Source organism: Aphelocoma coerulescens, chromosome 3 (genome assembly GCF_041296385.1).
Source record: "Aphelocoma coerulescens isolate FSJ_1873_10779 chromosome 3, UR_Acoe_1.0, whole genome shotgun sequence".
Classification (NCBI taxonomy): domain Eukaryota; kingdom Metazoa; phylum Chordata; class Aves; order Passeriformes; family Corvidae; genus Aphelocoma; species Aphelocoma coerulescens.
In genome coordinates this window covers 53,296,249-53,314,015 of record NC_091016.1, presented here as the reverse complement: position 1 = coordinate 53,314,015, position 17,767 = coordinate 53,296,249, and the positions used below count along the sequence as shown (strand labels likewise).

At 36.9% G+C, this 17,767-nt stretch overlaps 1 protein-coding gene across 3 annotated transcripts in view; it reads left to right on the top strand.

The window, feature by feature from the left end:
- The window catches only part of LYST (lysosomal trafficking regulator), a 79,043-nt gene that overhangs the window by 55,675 nt on the left and 5,601 nt on the right, over nt 1-17,767 (top strand). For all 3 annotated transcript variants that reach the window (XM_069010313.1, XM_069010311.1, XM_069010312.1), the window contains exons 32-48: nt 1,003-1,179; nt 1,657-1,733; nt 2,652-2,840; nt 3,571-3,716; nt 3,805-3,901; nt 4,984-5,045; nt 5,406-5,461; nt 6,452-6,604; nt 6,948-7,192; nt 7,901-7,967; nt 8,854-9,010; nt 9,401-9,541; nt 9,945-10,162; nt 11,502-11,732; nt 12,430-12,619; nt 13,507-13,643; nt 14,397-14,495. In XM_069010313.1, coding sequence (XP_068866414.1) covers nt 1,003-1,179; nt 1,657-1,733; nt 2,652-2,840; nt 3,571-3,716; nt 3,805-3,901; nt 4,984-5,045; nt 5,406-5,461; nt 6,452-6,604; nt 6,948-7,192; nt 7,901-7,967; nt 8,854-9,010; nt 9,401-9,541; nt 9,945-10,162; nt 11,502-11,732; nt 12,430-12,619; nt 13,507-13,643; nt 14,397-14,495 — 2,442 coding nt within the window. The remainder of the gene's footprint in view (nt 1-1,002; nt 1,180-1,656; nt 1,734-2,651; nt 2,841-3,570; nt 3,717-3,804; nt 3,902-4,983; nt 5,046-5,405; nt 5,462-6,451; nt 6,605-6,947; nt 7,193-7,900; nt 7,968-8,853; nt 9,011-9,400; nt 9,542-9,944; nt 10,163-11,501; nt 11,733-12,429; nt 12,620-13,506; nt 13,644-14,396; nt 14,496-17,767) is intronic.

Genomic DNA, 17,767 nt, shown 5'->3' with positions numbered 1-17,767 from the left:
ACTGAGGAAGCTAGGAATTAAGGTACCCTAAAATAGCAAATTAAGGAAGAAATTATCCTTGCTTTGGAACTCTTAACTGCAGACTTCCTGAAGCTTGTAAGGATTGATTTCAACTAGATTTTAAGAAGCAGTCAATCCTCAACCAAAGCAGTACTCTCTTTCCTTACTTAGCCTTTATCAGTTCTTAAAGTGGGATTGTGTATTCCATTTTCTTAAGTCAAATAGCTGAATAGGTTCTCCCTGCTTTTCTGAGTTTGTCAGAAGAAAGCTTTTTTTAATTGTACTCTGTTAGTTCAAGCTTGAGAGCAAGCATTTCTTAGAGTCACAGGGAGAAAGCAGGTAGGAATGTTGCAGTTTGAGATCTTCAGGAACTGCAAGAATGAAATAAAAGACATGCCACATTTTGAGTCATTGTATACTAAGAAGAGAAAGTATTTATTGGATTCATTTATAGCACTCACATTTCTGATCACGTACACATTATTCAAGTAAATAACAGTTTTACCAGGAAAAAAAACCCTCTTGTATTAGCAATGGCTTCTGTGTGGGAGCATCATGTTGAGTGCATTTAATTTATGGCTTGTGTCTGCTTAACTTCATTATCTGTCAGCTCTAATTTGATTAATCAAATGAGGTGTAGCGTTCTTGGCAGGAAAAATTAGAAGTCTCTGGCACATATTTCCTGAAGTATAAACAAGGCTGCAGGAGCTGAGTACTTAGGGAGAAGAAACAGTTCTCTTGCAAGCCATTTGAAAAGTCACAAGATGCTGGGGCAAATCTTATTATGTGAGGATAAAATTCAGCATGTTTTTCTAGTTTTATTATAAAAGTTTAACCATTAAATCTGACATTTTTTAAAATTAGAGAATAATTAGTAGAAGAAATCTGCACAGTCTGCCAAGAAAAGGGAATAAAAGTGGAGGAGAAAAAACTGCTCAGTGTTGTCAAAATGAGAGTGACCATACATCTGTATTCCCCTCTTTCCTTCTTTTCATCTTCTAGCATGGGCCTAAATTGGTGCTCTATTTGTATGAGTTAATGCACAGTCACAGCGATGGGATGACCAAAGAGCAGCAAAGATCGGCAGGAGACTTAATGAATACATTGAAAAGTTGTGGCTATAAATGCATTCCCCTGAGCCCACGACCAAAACCAGATTTAATAAAAGCATTGAAAGAGGTTTGTGAATAAAAACTTTGCTTTAAAAACTGCGTGTATTTGAGACAGTTGTCTTATATGGGATCAGAATTTAACTGCAGATTGTAGTATTCTTTGGTGCATGGCTTATACTTTTGGGAATTCTCTTTGGGTTCTAAATATTTGTGTCACATACACTTAGCACTTCACAGCAAGCTCAGAAGCTTCTTGGTTAAATGTATTATTTAATCCAGATGAAGATGCGAGTTCATAATAAGCTACTAGTATCTCTTATTGTCAAGAAAATAATTTTTGATTTCTTGCAAAGAGAAAAATTATATATAAATATAATAAAATGGCAGTAACTGAAATGAAGCCTTGCTGGCTTTAAATGCTGTGAAGATATCAGTTGTACAGTTTTTTTCAGTCTTCCCTTTTTAAATTGGCATAGCCTTTAGCTTCTCCTTCCTTATTTTGTCCATCTGAGAAAAGAAAGTAATGTGTAAAACTTCCATTCAGGATCAGAAGAAATATGAGATGGAAGAAGGTGTAAACAAAGCTGCTTGGGAGAAGACAATGGCTAATAATCAACAGAAGTAAGTACCTTAAAGGGGCTGCAAGAACTCTAAGAAATGTCCTCTGTTCATCACTTTCCATTGCAAAGTTGTCTGTGTGGTTATTATGGATGGGGTTTTTTCAAACTAGCAGCATCACTAGCTTTCAAGCTTTTAAGTTTACTGTTATATTACAGGCATATACATTTTGGTAGGTTGCATAATAAATGGCGTTGTGTGAACCTCAGAATACTGAATTGGTTTTTTCCACATTTGGCGTTTCACCCTTAATTTTACAACTACTGCATCTGTCCAATCACCTCTCCTGTTGCTGTGGTCTGTGCAATTAAATGTCCCTGCAACTAACCTTGATTTTCAACTAATAAAATACTGTATTCAGTATACAATTTGAATACTTCTGTGACCTATGTAGACTGCTGCTCCTTGGCGTAATTGTAAATTTCTGTACGTTGTGGTAGATTGAGTTTTCCATTAATTTACATTTCAGGCTTTGCCATAAAAATCAGATTTGAGATGCACACACAATGTGCTTTAAACTAGGCAAGTGCAGTAACTGTAAAGGTCAGCTCAGTCAAGTCCACACAGACAAGTGTTAAGACTTTATTATGTCCAGTGGCTTAGGAGATTTAATCAGGGGTAAATTAGTGTCCTTACTCCAGATTTTTACTGTAATGAGTATCCATTAGTCAAGCATGGTAATATATAACCATTGATCTTCTGACTGGCTTGTCTTGTCTTTGGCCAAAAATAGTAGGTTTTTTGATGGCTAAGAAGCAGAAGGTATCCATGAATGTCACGTAGGCTAAGTTGCTCTGCATCTGCTGTAACAAGAATTCTACATATCTACTGCTAAACTGACTGTATTTTATAAGGCATATTGGTGTCTTTCCCTTTTCAGTGTGTTTATCTGACATTTTAAAACACAACTCTCCTCCTCAGTCTCTTTCAACGTCTAGATACAAAATCTAAAGACATTTCTAAAATAGCTGGAGACATCACACAAGCTGTGTCGCTGTCACAAGGAATGGAAAGGAAGAAAGTAATCCAGCACATCAGGGGAATGTATAAGGCAGAGCTAAGTGCCAGCAGACATTGGCAGGAACTTGTTCAGCAGCTTACCCACGATCGGTGAGTTTTCTCATCTCGATGAAAAAGTGAGAGAGACTTGATGCCTGACATGCGCTTCTCATGCTACTCAGAGGCATGTGAAATGGAGATGATATTAAAATTAGAATTACTTTTGCTAGCCATCTGATAGTAAGACTTATAAAAGACTTGATTTTTTTTTTTACCCTATCTTTTAGGGTGAGTAGCCAAGTAGTATTTCTATGCCGTTTAGACAGGTTTTTTTTTCATCATATACTTTTTGCTGTGCCCAGTAAAATGAAGAGTGTCCTAAAGTTTTCATATCTTTCCCAACATAGATAGAGTAAAAAAATTTTTTTGGGGGTAATGTTGCTCGTATTAGCATCTAGATGCACTGTTCACTAAATAGTGTAGAATAAAGGATGTTAATGTTGATAACAAACCAAACTTTAATTTTCATCACTGCAGAACTAGTATTATCTCATGTTTGCAGCAGCAGTTTTCAAAATAATGTTGGATGCATTGTATTGCTGTTTTCATTAGAGTGAGTAGCTTCAAGAATAGTCTTACAGCAGAAGCTTGTAAGAAGTTATTCAGTGGAATAGTACATGAAAATAAACTACAGAATTTAGTCTCAGTATTTTTTCAGAAATAATTGTCCTGTGTACTACTGTGCTACTTCTATCTTTCTACTAGTTGAAGAAGAGCAAAATTAATAAGTGCATATTCTGCCTCTGCTGCCAAACTCCTAACTTTTTTTTTTTTTTGTCAGTGCACTCTGGTATGACCCAGTCTATTACCCAACTTCTTGGCAACTGGATCCAACAGAGGGCCCAAACAGAGAGAGGCGCCGCTTGCAGAGGTGCTACCTAACTATTCCAAACAAATACCTTCTCCCAGACAGGCAAAAACAAGAAGGTAATTAAAACATCTTCCATGCTGGATATAGTATAATGTCTGAATTGTAATGACTCTTGGTACCTTATTATTTGTGATTTCTTTATAGGTGTGATTAAAACTCCATTGTCTTACTTATTTGAAGACAAAACACATTCTTCTCACTCCTCTACTGTAAAGGACAAAGCTGCAAGTGAACATATAAGGTAAGTTTTGGATAACACTTGCTTCCCTTTCTTATCTTTTCCTAATCCAATGAAACAGCTGTCACTTTTTTGTCTAAATAAACATTTTTTTTAAAAATGAAGTGGGAAATGAGGCAAGTGTCAAAAATAGTAAGCTTTTTGCTTTACTCAAAAGTAAAATACTAGAGCTACCAAATACCATCTGGTGTGCTGTGGATAGGACTTTTGTGTGATAACCTGATGGGATATCTGATTTTCACTTAGTATCACTGACTGTCCTAGATATCTAAGATCTGGTAGGTCTTTCCATCAGTGTTCAAAAGCAAATTGTGTTTTCATCCTCTCTGCTTTTTTATCATTGCGTTACTCAACTCTGCAGTTGTGTCAATTTGCCACCTGTTAATACAGCCTAAAACACATCCAAAGAAATATACATGCAAAATAGACTAATGAGCAAGTCTAGAAAGTTGAGGTCCTATTTTCTTTTCCTCTTTGGGATATGAACCATTAGTCACGTTGGACAGTTTTTCTTCAGCTGTAACCTTGGAGGCTGTTGGCTTTAGTGAAGAGATTGACATCTGGACTGACAATCTCACAGAGTCAGACCTGAAGCCAGTAAGAATTTACCCATGAGAATATTATAGTGAAATTCTGCAGTTTTAGTGAAATCCACAGAGAAGGCCAAGAAGATAGTCAATGAGAGAAGATGTTCTGGACACAAGGGGAGGATGTTCTTGTTATAGGACATTGAGAGTGTACAAGGAAGAACTTGTGGATAATATGTAGCAACTATGTTTTTGCTTGTATAGCTAATTATTTTACTGCCTGAATGGTCATTGTTTGTTAGACAGCCTTGTCATTGTTTGCTAAGCAGCCAATCTCAATTAGGCCACAGCATCTGTGAAAAGCTATAAGAATAGCAGTAGAGAAAATAAAAAATCTTTCTACCTCTCTTGACTATGGATTATGACTAGTGTGTGCTTTTATGTCTGCCTCGACAAAACCACACTTTAGGTCGGTTTTAGGTCTGCTGAAAGGTACATAACTCTATAAGGATAGACATTACCATAATCCATAAGCATTTCCACTTTGAAATGTTTCAGAGTTAATAGAAGATGTGTAAGTGTAGCACCTTCTAGAGAGACTGCTGGTGAACTGTTGCTAGGTAAGTAGAATTTTCAGTCTTTATAAATATTTTTTTGGTGTAAGATTCTGCTGTATATATAAACCTGGCTAGTTTTTTTAAGTAATTGAGCTGTTGCCTGCCTTCTTGTGGATTATGTACTTCATATGTCAATTTTGCCTTTATTCTTTACTGTTTGCATGAGTGCTGTTTGAACTGACATTGAGTTTTAAGATCTGCAGACCACTTGCTAAAAGATGTGGAATGATAAATTGTATTTCTGTTAAGTACTGTCTTGCCCCAGGTGCTATTCTTAGCATTCTTAACTCTTGAATGCTGTTTGTATAACCCAAAGATGCATTGTGGAATATCATGTACGTTTTTATAACTTTTTTGCTGTAGGAAAATGTGGCATGTATTTTGTAGAAGATAATGCTTCAGACACAATTGAAAATTCGGTAAGTGTTAGAACATGTTGTCCAGCTTTAATTTTTCCAGACTATGGCCATGAGTAGCTTTCTTCTTCAGCAATTTCAGTGGCAGTAGTACTAGAGTTAGAGATCTCTGGACAAAGCCAACCAAACTGATTAGTTTGGTTTGTGTTGCATAGTCCTGGCTATGGAATTGGTGATGATAGAAGAAAACAGGAAAGATGTGGGCCTGGGACTGGGAGGGAATGAGGAAGGGGTGATGTGAGAGGCTTCTGCACCTGCAGTCCATTGCTTTGAGTTCATCAGCAAATGCACAGAGTTTGCTTTGATCTGCACCTGAGAACTTGCCTTAGTGGAAGCTGGAACACTATGAAGTGCAGAAACTCAAAAGTTTATGAATTGTGCTGTGCTCCACAGCATCTGAATCTTGACTTTTACATTGTATATGATGTTCCAGCTCTTCCCTTATTCAAGAGGACTATTTCATGAAGGAAATGGGAACTGACCTAATCCTTCTGATGTGTTAATTGTTTATACATCCAACAGACATGTAAAAGTAATCAAGATATGGCTTGCATTCCTGAAAGATTTAAACTGCTTTTACAGAGCTCTTCCTTGCATCTACTAAACAGACAGCTCCTGTGGTTTAGGATGCTACCAGCTGCTTTGTCCTTCACAGAACTGTCAGAGCTGGGATTCACGACAAAGCTTTGCTTGCTCTGATTGGCTGTCCAATATTTTAGCTTAAGGGCCAGTGAAAATGTGGCATTGCTTGCTAGTGCTGGATAGGGAACTGGAGCAGCTGAGGAGCATTAGTGATATTCTACCCACTGCCTTGAGGAGAGTGGAGGATGGGGAAAGTAGCAAAAGAAAATCACAACGAAGTATTAAAGCATTGCATTAAAATTGAAGTTTGCCTTATGATATGCTGTATTGTTATAAACTGGCTGCATTGAAGGGTTTCTTGTTTGGAAAATCCACTATTTAAAATTACTTTTTCAATTGCAAATTCTACAGAGTTTTCATGGAGAAACTGAACCAGCATCATTTTCTTGGACCTATGAGGAAATTAAGGAAGTTCATAAGCGCTGGTGGCAGTTAAGAGACAATGCTGTGGAAATCTTTCTAACAAATGGCAGAACTTTACTCTTGGCTTTTGATAATACAAAGGTACTGTGCACCAATGCAGAGTAATGCACCAAAGCATTTTGCTGTGTCTTTATAATATGTATATTCATGCCTTAGTTTTTAAAGAGACCTGTTGCATGGACTGTTGCTGTCTAATTAAATTCTGCCTAATACCTTCGAAAGAACTTCTCAGCTAAACTTCTAGACAATCATAGGCATGTTGTAAAACACATCTCTGATACAGTAAGACATTAAAGAATCTTAATAATACCAGACATTATTCTATTACAGCAGATATCTGGAAATGTGTAAAATGAGAGAAACTTAGTCTTGATAGTTTTAACCTTTTAAATTGTGTGATTAAAGGTATGGTATTTCCTTCTAGGTCCGTGATGATGTGTACCACAACATCTTGACTAACAATTTGCCTAACCTTTTGGAATATGGAAACATTACTGCTTTGACCCACCTGTGGTGCACAGGACAGATTACTAACTTTGAATATCTGACTCATTTAAACAAACATGCGGGCCGTTCCTTCAATGATCTCATGCAATATCCAGTATTTCCTTTTATACTTTCTGACTACACCAATGAAACGCTGGACCTAAATGATCCCTCGGTATATAGGTAATATGAAATGCTTGAAACCCTTTTTTTGCAAATACTTTTACTGATCACCCGATATAGCTTTTTAGCTTTGTTGTACTAAACTGCACACACACACAAATGGAACTATTCAGGGACAAGCTTCATCTGTAATAACTTGGGCTTTTACAGTAAGTGGCTGCTTTGCCTGGGATATTGAAATAAAACAGGTGTGTAGATGCAAATAGAATGTATTGGACTTACATTGTCCTAATAGGATATGTATAGTTCACAGATTTAACATAGAAGCTGTGTGTTTAAAGTCATATGATTACAGACTTCCTGGCCAATTAGCAAAAATTAAATAGAAAAGGAAATAATATTGTAAAATACTTGGGCAGTTACAAATCAGTCTTCATTGTGAATGGATTTGAGTGAATTGTCCCACCCTAATAAATTTCTGTTAAGCTGATTTAACATTTGTGTGCCCTAAGTCTGCCTTTACAGGAGGCCCCTGATTTGACTGAGGCACTTGGCATTTGCTTGCCTGTTACTGTGCTGTGGATCTGAGTTTCCCTTTAGCACTAACTAAAAGTTGCTTTTTTCTTTTCTGAACTTTCATGAAAAATGTTATGTTTTCCTTGTCCTCTTCATTATATTAAAGTCATTATTCTTAATATTGTATTATTAAATTATCTGTGTTAATATTGTAATAAAAATTACAACATATCAGTACTGCTTCTGTTGCAGAAACCTGGTCAAACCAATAGCTGTGCAGTCTAAAGAAAAAGAGGATCGTTATGTGGATACTTACAAGGTAATTTGGATAACTTTTTCTTCTTGCCTTTGTCCCATGTATAAATGACACAGTGGCTTTAGTTTCTGTAATGTATATTTATTGGGGAAGAATAAACCACAAATACAGTATTTCCTGGCTACAGAACTCTTATTTCCAGGAAACTGGGAATTTCCTGGGAATTGTTTTATAACATGCTTGGAACTTGTGTTTGTTCCTGTACCCAAAATCATAAATCAGTTTAGTCTATCCTTGTGATACTGTTGAGGAATTTAAATGGGTACTGTCTCATATCAGAACATGTGTACATTTAAAGAACCCTAAAGATCAGGAAGATAATTTATTGCTGTTTACTTGACATTACTTTGGTGGAATTTGTAGCTATTTGTTCTGTTTGATAACAGGCTGTTTTCCCTCACATACTCTGTTATTTTAACATGCCCTACTATGATAATGATGCTTTTTGATTTTTTTTTTTCTCTTTAACATGTATTAAAGGCTGTAGGAAATAGCAACATACTGGGGAATTAAAGCATCTGCAGCTGGACTTTCAAACTTGTCTGTGTCACCATGGTCTAGTGTATTATTTGCAAATACTGTTTTTCCATGACTCTGCTGTGTTAGAAAACAAGAGGGGGGAGTGGGGAAAAGTGAAAGTAATAAATAGTGGAAAATAGGTCATTTAAATTGGCTAAAGACTTCAATACCTAACTGGATTGTATAAATGATTGTGTGTCTTAAGACATTTAAAAGTGTATTTGATTCCAAATCACTTTTAAATGTATGTTCCTGAAAAGTTTGAGAGTTTATTCCTAAACAATTTAGGCAAGCTCTTATTTTTGTTGTTGGAATGCATCTAAGGAGGAGGTTTGTGATTTTCTTTTTTTTTTCTCTACTATTTTTCTAGTATTTAGAAGAAGAGTACCGTAAAGGAGCACGAGAGGATGATCCAATGCCCCCTGTACAACCGTATCACTATGGATCTCATTATTCTAACAGTGGAACTGTGCTTCATTTCCTAGTTAGGTTGCCACCTTTTACTAAAATGTTTTTAGCTTATCAAGGTAAGGTTACATTTGCTTGCACTTCCCTTTCACATCTGGGCCTTGTTCCAATGACTCATGATTGCTGTATTTTGCCCTATTTAGCATAATTTTTCAGTTCCAAACAGCTGAGCTCAGTAAAATTTAATCTGGTATGCTTTAACAGTAGATCCATTCCTGAAATTATCAAGCTAGACCATAAAGCTGTTCTGATGTTTATACCTTTGTTTCTATAGCATAAAAATCTGACCTTTATTTGACTTGCAGTCCATGTGTAACACAAAGCAATTGAGATAAGAGAATTCTAAATGTTCTCAGCTAACTGGAGAGTAGTTAACTATGTGAAGTTGCAGATGTGCAACTGTTAGTGTCCATCATCAATGTAACAATTGAGTTTGGATTTCTTTACAGATCAAAGTTTTGACATCCCAGACAGAACTTTTCACTCTACCAATACAACCTGGCGGCTCTCTTCGTATGAATCAATGACTGACGTAAAGGAGCTGATACCAGAATTTTTCTACCTTCCCGACTTTCTAGTTAACAGAGAAGGTATACTAAGAGGACAACAAAACTATATACCCAAAAGAGTTGTATGATTGAGCATATGGGTTGAAACTGAGAACATTTATATCCCTTGGCTGAATATGCTAAGCTGTAGATGTATGGGAGAAATCTGGCACAAATTGGTGGGATATGCTAAAAAAGCTGCTATGTGGGAGTTAAGCTAAGTTTTTCCCTAATTTTGTCAGTGGGGCAAAGGAGTTCGCTGTTTTCTCATTTTTCCATTTGAATGAGTATGTACAGCTGAATGTGTTTTGGAGGGACTTGGTAATGATGCTGCTTTGTTGATTGTTAATCACTGTGCTTAATCATTTAATTTTGTACAACCCTATAGACCTTTTTGAAGTTACCGTCAACTAAAATGTTGGATTATTCGCTCCCCTGATCCTAGGTTTTGATTTTGGAGTGCGTCAAAATGGTGACAGAGTTAACCATGTCAATCTTCCACCTTGGGCCCGTAATGATCCTCGTCTGTTCATCTTGATTCATCGTCAGGCTTTGGAGTCTGATCATGTTTCCCAGACAATCTGTCACTGGATTGACTTGGTGTTTGGTTATAAGCAAAAAGGCAAGGCCTCTGTTCAGGCTATTAATGTCTTTCATCCTGCAGTAAGTATTTGTTTGTTCATTGTCCTTAGTAACGTTCAGTGTCCTTAGTAATGAGGGAGAGTTTTGTCTGACTTACTTGGAAAACAAGATCCCTTCCTCATGAAGTACTGTAGAATAAGAAAAGGCTTTAACTATTTCAATGTCAAACTGTAAGATCCCAGGGAGTATTGTGAGACTTGGTGAATTGTTGTTCCCCTTTCTTGCCTTGAGCTAGGTGTGGGGGGTGATCAGGTCTGGGGGTTAAACCCTGTGGATAGTTGTTTGCAGTGGTTTGCAGTAGTCTGATTATTTTAACTGTGTGTATCTGCTTCTGCCTAATTCAAAAGCCTTTAATTTAGGCAGGTGGTGCTGCAGCTTTTGATAGGATTAAAATTGTTCTGATTGTCCTAGGCTCACTGTGTTTTACTTCATGTTTGTCTTGTGTTCTGTCCCTCTAATGAGCATTTTTCTCTACAGTAAATTTAATTTCAAATAAGTCTTCTTTTAATGTAAAGACTTCCAGGGTTTCACTACTTAATTGTAACATGGATATCTTGGATTGTATTTTTTAGCTTCAATCCTTAATATCACAAGGTTTGCTCAGCAGGTAGTCCTGGTTTTAAATGCATTAAATGTTTTGTGTTTTTAGTGTTTGTTTATGGCTGGAAAAGCGAATAAAACAGTAGTGGTTTGGCAGTGATGGCTTTTTCAAGTATCCATCTGAATACTTCCCTTTCTTTCCCTCTTTTTGTTCTTAAATATTGATTAGGTTAGTATCCTGAGTTTCAAATGTTAAGATTGTGTCCTCATCATTTTTTAAAGTGAAAAGTCAAGGCCTTTGGTGTGACTGAGGAAAAGTGTGTGGTGCACAATTGGAGAGGCATGAAAAAGACAAGTAGAAGGAAATAATTTCCACTTTCTTGAAGTATGAGGTTTCTTTCTCCTTCCTTAGCTCAAAAGAGAGCTTTAATATGCTCATTAAAAAGAGGTAAAGGAAATAAACTTCTCCAGTTCTTTCCAATTCTTTTGTTTATCATCAGCAACCCTTCCAGTTTTGCAGATTGGTAAAGGTCTCAAAGAAAACCTTTTTGACAGAAATTAGTCATGGCATATATGTAGGAGCAGCTTATATGATAATCCTTAAAGTGGTAGTTTATTCCAATGAAGAGGACATGACAAGGTTACTGTTCTCAGTGGCTCTTTCATCATCACAGTCACTGTGGGATGGCTTCTGGTCCACACCTTAAGCAAACAACTGAATATTATGCCTCTGAATTTGTGTGTACGTGTTGCAAAATCTTTCCCAAAGACAAACCTGACAATCTTATTCTTGCCCATCCCCTTTCTTTTTTCCCTGTAGACCTATTTTGGGATGGATGTTTCTGCTGTTGAAGATCCTGTTCAGAGAAGAGCCCTTGAAACAATGATAAAAACATATGGGCAAACGCCTCGCCAGCTGTTCCATGCAGCACATGTTAGTAGACCTGGATCCAGGCTTATCATGGAAGGAGAACTTCCTGCTGCCATGGGATTACTAGTGCAGTTTGCTTTCAGAGAAACCAGAGAACACACTAAAGAAATAATCTATCCAGTATGTAATTTTCAGTTGCAAGATGGTTTAATTACTATTCATATGCTGTAATTATTGTACCGTGTATCCTTGGTTTAGAATTTTCTCCCTAAAAGTGCTACTTGCTATATAGTACTGTAAAGAAAATACACAAAATTTGTAAGTGATAGTGAAAATTACTTTCATGGATTTGTGATATTTTGTGTAAACTGAGATCTGAGTTTATCTTGGTTTTGCCAAATAGGTGTTGGAAAGCATTTCACTTAACCAGTTTTATACTTTCAGTGATGAATTGTGGAATCTATGTGCAGACCTATAGCAGGCGAACACTTACTGTGCTTTCTTCCATCCTCAGCTTTTTTACTGCCAGTAGGATAATTAAACTTTCTTCACTTCAAACACTTATTTTTGCCAAAGTCCAGTCAGAAACTGAATCCTTGGATTTAGAGAAATCTGTATTTTTCACTAAACTACCTGAACTAGAAGCTTGCTGCCTATGCCTTTAAAGAGGTAGTAGAACTACCTTAAAGTTAACAGTTTAACTGATGGTACTGCAGTGCTTTGAACTCATCTTTCTATTGGTTTTAGAATAAATACTTCAGCTATCCTTACCATGTGATTGTTTACAGGAAAGTGACATGAATCATTCTCCATTACTAATGAAATTATTTTCTTCTGAAACTTCTATAATTTTGAACCTTATCTGTGCTTGTTTTAGAGTCCATTACCATGGATAAAAGGCTTGAAATGGGGAGAATACGTTGGTTCCCCAAGTGCTCCAGACCCTGTTGTCTGCTTTAGCCAACCACATGGAGAAAGGTTTGGCTCTCTCCAAGCTTTACCAACTAAAGCTATCTGTGGTTTGTCCAGCAAGTTTTGCCTTTTGATGATATATAGCAAGGAGCAAGGTATGAATTTGTGCTTATTCTCTATATGCACAATATATGTGAAATGAGCCATGGAAAAATTAAATCTAATGCTACTATTGTTCTAAGTTTAGTTGCTTTTGCCAAAGATTAGTTTATAATTCCATTAACATCCGCCGCGTGTGTGGTATCTTTACTGGAGGGTGGATTTTACTTGTAATTTTCAAAACTACAGTAGAGGCAATCTGTAATTAAGTTCATATTTTTCATTGAAGTGACTGAAGCATGAGGATTTAATTTTAGAACTTGCCAGCAGATTGAGTCCAAGAACTGAAGAATAGCTGAAAAAACTCCTGTGGCAACAGAAAGGAAAACTTAGGAAATGGATTTTAGAGGCAGACAATGAGAAAAGTTAGCAGTAAAAAGGCAGAGGTGAAGGATCTTCTGCTTTCAGTTAAACTTCTTGGAGGGATTCTTGTTGAGAATATACAAACAGGTTCTCACAATCTCTTCTGTTTTCTTGGTAGCATATTCTAGTGTAGGTTTTCCAAAAGAAAATCACATTTAATCAACAAAAACAAGTAACATTTTCCTTGGAGTTATGACCAATTATTTCTCTAGCTGGGAAGTATTGTCTGCCTCTTCCCCTCTTCTCTGTTCTCAAGAGATGCAATGCTTCTGCAAAAAAGTTTTGTCCAGGTTGCAAACTGTCTTTGGAGAAGACCAAATGTTCATTCGGTCTCTGAAAACTGTGTTTGTTTATAATACATTACAGATTATGTAGCCTAATGGAAAATATCTTATTTTGAAACTTGGGAGGGTTTTGTACTTTAGCTTGTGGATAAAATGTGCACCTGAGACTTTTGTTGTTGACTGTTAAAGTGATTGAGTCTTGCTGCACGTGACACATCTTATGTGCCGTCCTTCAGGCGTGAGGAGCATGCACAGCACTGACATTCAGTGGTCAGCGATCCTGAGCTGGGGATATGCCGATAACATTTTACGACTGAAAAGCAAGCAAAGTGAACCTCCAGTGAATTTTATACAGAGCTCACAGCTCCATCAGGTAAAAAGAAGTCATTCCTTTGCTCTTCAATTTAATACTGGTAGTTTTAGTGGCTTGACTTGGCAGCAGTAGGTACTCTTGCTTTAGCTTTTTTTGGAGATGAGCATCCAATCACAACTCCTTTTAATCATTTTATTTCCTCTGGAATGTGTTCCTTATGGCTCCACTGTATCTTGTTCCTGGTTGTTTTCCTGTACTAGATAAAGATTCCTTTTGAATTTGTTCGATTTTTGTAGATTTTCCTTCCTATAGAATATTGCTGTGGACTTAAAAAAGTTTAAGTTCTGTCCCCAAAAAAATCAATACAGAAAAAAAAATACAGGTGCTTCATGTTAGAAGAACAACTCCACTATAGTTTAGGATCCATTTGAAAAAGATTGTCTAAAAGATTGCTAGGGAATGCAGCATTATCTCCATCATATGCCAGTGAGCGGTAAAATGCTGCCAAAAAGATTTTTGTTGGCTGATGTAGTTGCAGATCTTGAAGTCTGCTCTAGTTCACTGCTCTTTAGCTGTGAATTCTAGGCTGCATAGAACTCTCTCTTCACTTTGTTTCTGACATAGTAACAAATATGATGTAGAGCAGCTGTATTTTAGCCCTTGGATTTCTTTAGTTTTTTTAGGTGTTTTACATAGCTTTTCTTAGGATAACTAATCAAGAATCAGTTTGACCAAATGCTGTGCCATAATGAAAACAGCAGTTAGAATAGTTTTTCTATTTCAATTTTTTCTGGCTTTGTTTGTCTTTTCAAGGTAACAAGTTGTGCTTGGGTGCCAGACAGTTGTCAGCTGTTCACAGGTAGTAAATCCGGTGTCATCACAGCATACATGAACAGATTCACTAGCAGTACGGTAAGTTGCATTAGATAGAATTCATAATTAGGGATTTAGGTGTATTCACTATTACAGTCTTTTTTCTAAGAGGAAAAAATGAGAAAAAGAGACATATTCTGGATAATTGCTAAAAAAATTACATGCATTTTTAGTATTTATTTTTAAAGGCTCTTCTGACCTCTCAGCACATTTGTGTGTTTTTCTTAAGCTGTTGTTTACAATAACAGCCCTCATCACCTGAGTGTACAACATGTACAGCTCTGACTGTGTTCAGGCCAGGGCTTGGAATTGAAGGTCTCTGCCACAGTGAAGCTCCCTGCATTAAGGAGCAACTTTTTCTCTGAAGGAGACAGAGCCTTTCAATGTTTTAACTGAAACTACAGAATGCACTTCCCCAAAGTAAATAATCATTCAAGTGCAGAAGGCACTTGAACTACAGAGAGCCAGGATGAATTCTCAGACAGTGCATGTATTAACCACCAGCCTCTTTACTTTGTCATGTTCTCCAAGGGGAAAAGCTGTGAGTAGGGAAGGGAGACAGTAAATTACATAACTTAATCTGTTAGTGGAAAATACTGAAAATAGTAGAAATTCCCTTGATACTGTTTGCTAATAATCATGGTATAAATAGAAAAAAATAGCATAAATAGAACTCCAAATTAAAAATCTGATTCTGAGTTTTGAAGCTTCCACCTGAAGCTTTCATACTTTCTTTAGCAGTAACTTCTATTCTCCATAGTTTTAACAAAGAGTAGGCAACTTTCCTAACAGCTCATTTTAGGTGTGTCTGCAGGATTACCCATAGCAACAACTGAACTAAATTGATTTCCTAGATGTAGGTTGATACAGGCATTGGCAAACATTTGTGACATTGTACTCCTTGATGCTCTTGAATCACTACATTAGCATGAGCTAGAGAGAACCTTGGTATGATCTGCTATGCCTACCCAGTTTTCTGTTTTCAGTAGTGACAAACAGCAGATGCTTAGACTAAGAAGAGCATAAACACAGTGATTTTTAAAAAAATTTTCCCCTTGGCTTTCTTCCAGTTTCTGGTGATCTGCCACTCATACTTCCTAAGCTCAGCAGCACTCGGAGTACAGAAAATGAAGTAGAGGTTGAAGCCTGCAAGCTTTAGTTAGTTGGATCTTAAGGCAGGCACCTTAACTGCTCACCAGAATAGTGAATTTGTAAATAATCTGTACTGAGACTTGGATTCCAGTTAATTTTTTTTTAAAGTAGAAATTAAATATACTTGCCTCCTGCAAAGCTGAAAAGAAACTCTAGTTAGTGGGGTTATGATTCTTGAGTTCCTTCTGCTTCCTAGAAACAAGTGATTTTTGTTCATCTGCACAGATGATGTTCTTTGAGACCATTTTTGCTGAATTTCTCAGCACTGACAGTTTTATGTGCCCCAGGCAGAGGGACCTTGTGTCAATTTTGTAGCTCCTGTTGTTGAGTCAGTTACCCAAGTCAGGGCTGCAGGGAATGCAAATGTGCTTCCTGACATCTGCTCTGTATCCATCTTGTCAGCTGATCAGCGATAAAGTGAACAATTTGTTTCAATGCAGTACTTGAAACATGAATATTTTGCCCTGTTTCACATTTGTATAAATGCAATGCATGGGCATGAAATAGGTATCATGTAAATTGGATATGGGAACTCAAAGGCATGCTGTCAGAATTAAAAAAATGCCTCCATGTTGTGCTTCAACATGTGCTCTGTTTTTCCTTGCCTTATGATGGTCAAAACCCCGTGAAGTACTGCTTTGGCACTGTGATCTGTGTTGACAAAAAGTGACACCTGCATGACACCTTCAGCCACAGGTGTCTGGTTGTACATATTACTTCAGCCTTCACTTGCTGACTCTTAGAGGCGTCTTGCAAACAGAGTGCTCTTGAGGGACTTGTTTGAGTAAAACTGGGAAGTGATCATTTCAGTTCCCCACTTGAGTGCTGTAGGCAGAAAGAGCTGCTGTTTAAAGGTAGGCACATACATGCAGGTGTTCCCACTTCTAGATACCATTGTAGGGGTTCTCACCTAAAAACAGGAGGGAAGTAAGAACGGAACAAGACTTCAGGCATGAGAAACACCTATTTCATAACTTAATATAAGAACTTAATATAACTTTTAATACAGTTGGTGTTAGAATTCCAGCTTGTCTCATTGCAGTGTTGTCACAATAAGAATCAATAAACCATTGCTATTAGTACGGTAGAGAGAAGCTGCTAAAGGTGGGTGCTGCTTTCAGTTCAAGTGTTGAAATGCAGATCAAGTGTTAATGCTTTAAAGGAAGTGGCAGGAGCACAGTAAAAGGGTTATCAAAATCAGTTCTTCATAAAAACACAAGTCTTGTTTGTTGCTGTTATAGAAAATTTTGGTAATTTTTTTTCTCTTAACTGAGAAAGGATTAAAGAAGGATTTTTATATGTGAGGTGTCATTGAGAATGACACCTGGGTACTTTCATAAATGCCTTACATGGATGAGATGCTCAGTAGCAAGAGCAAACTAGCAGGTCTTTCTTTTTCTCAGACAGTGCATTGCCTTTTTCAGTATTACACAGATTATATTTTGTGCAAAGACATGTAAATTTTCTACAACCTGTGAGTTGAGCATATGTGTACTTTTATCTTGTCTGTTTGAACTTCCAAGGTTTTTTTGTAGACCTGCTGTAGGTAGGCATCCTGTACCTTCGTACAAAAATGCAGATGATGTGCTCTGACGTGTGAGGAAAGAAGCAGAAAACTGTTCTCTTCCTTTACAAAGATTATTCTAATCTCTGTACAGCAAGTTGTCTTAAATAAAGCATTAGCACTGTGATTAAGCAGCTCTTTCAACTTAGCCAGTTTTCAGGAAGTTTGAATAATTTCAAATATATAACTTGAATAAAAAGTGTAGTTTGGTGTTAAATTTTGCTGCTTTAATTTTTGCCTAGCAATTTCTATATTTAAACTTGACTTCCTGCATGTTTTTCCAACTTGGTATCACTGAAGAACTTGGCACCAACTTGAGGAATTCCTAGTGTAATTTGCTGTTCAGAGAGTGACAACTTCTGAGCTGGGTTTTCCTTTTATGTTTCCAAGTGCTTCCACTAGATGCTAAAATATTTCCCTGTCATTTCCCTGTTGTATGGAAAGATCAGTCTTGCAGAAAACAAATTAGCCGACTTCCAGGTGTGTAATTGAGTTGGAACTACAGCAGTTTTTCATTTCAGTTCATTGGATCACATCAATATATTTGCTGAGGCTAAAGCACTGGAAGCAAGAAATTGAACGTTAATGATGTCTG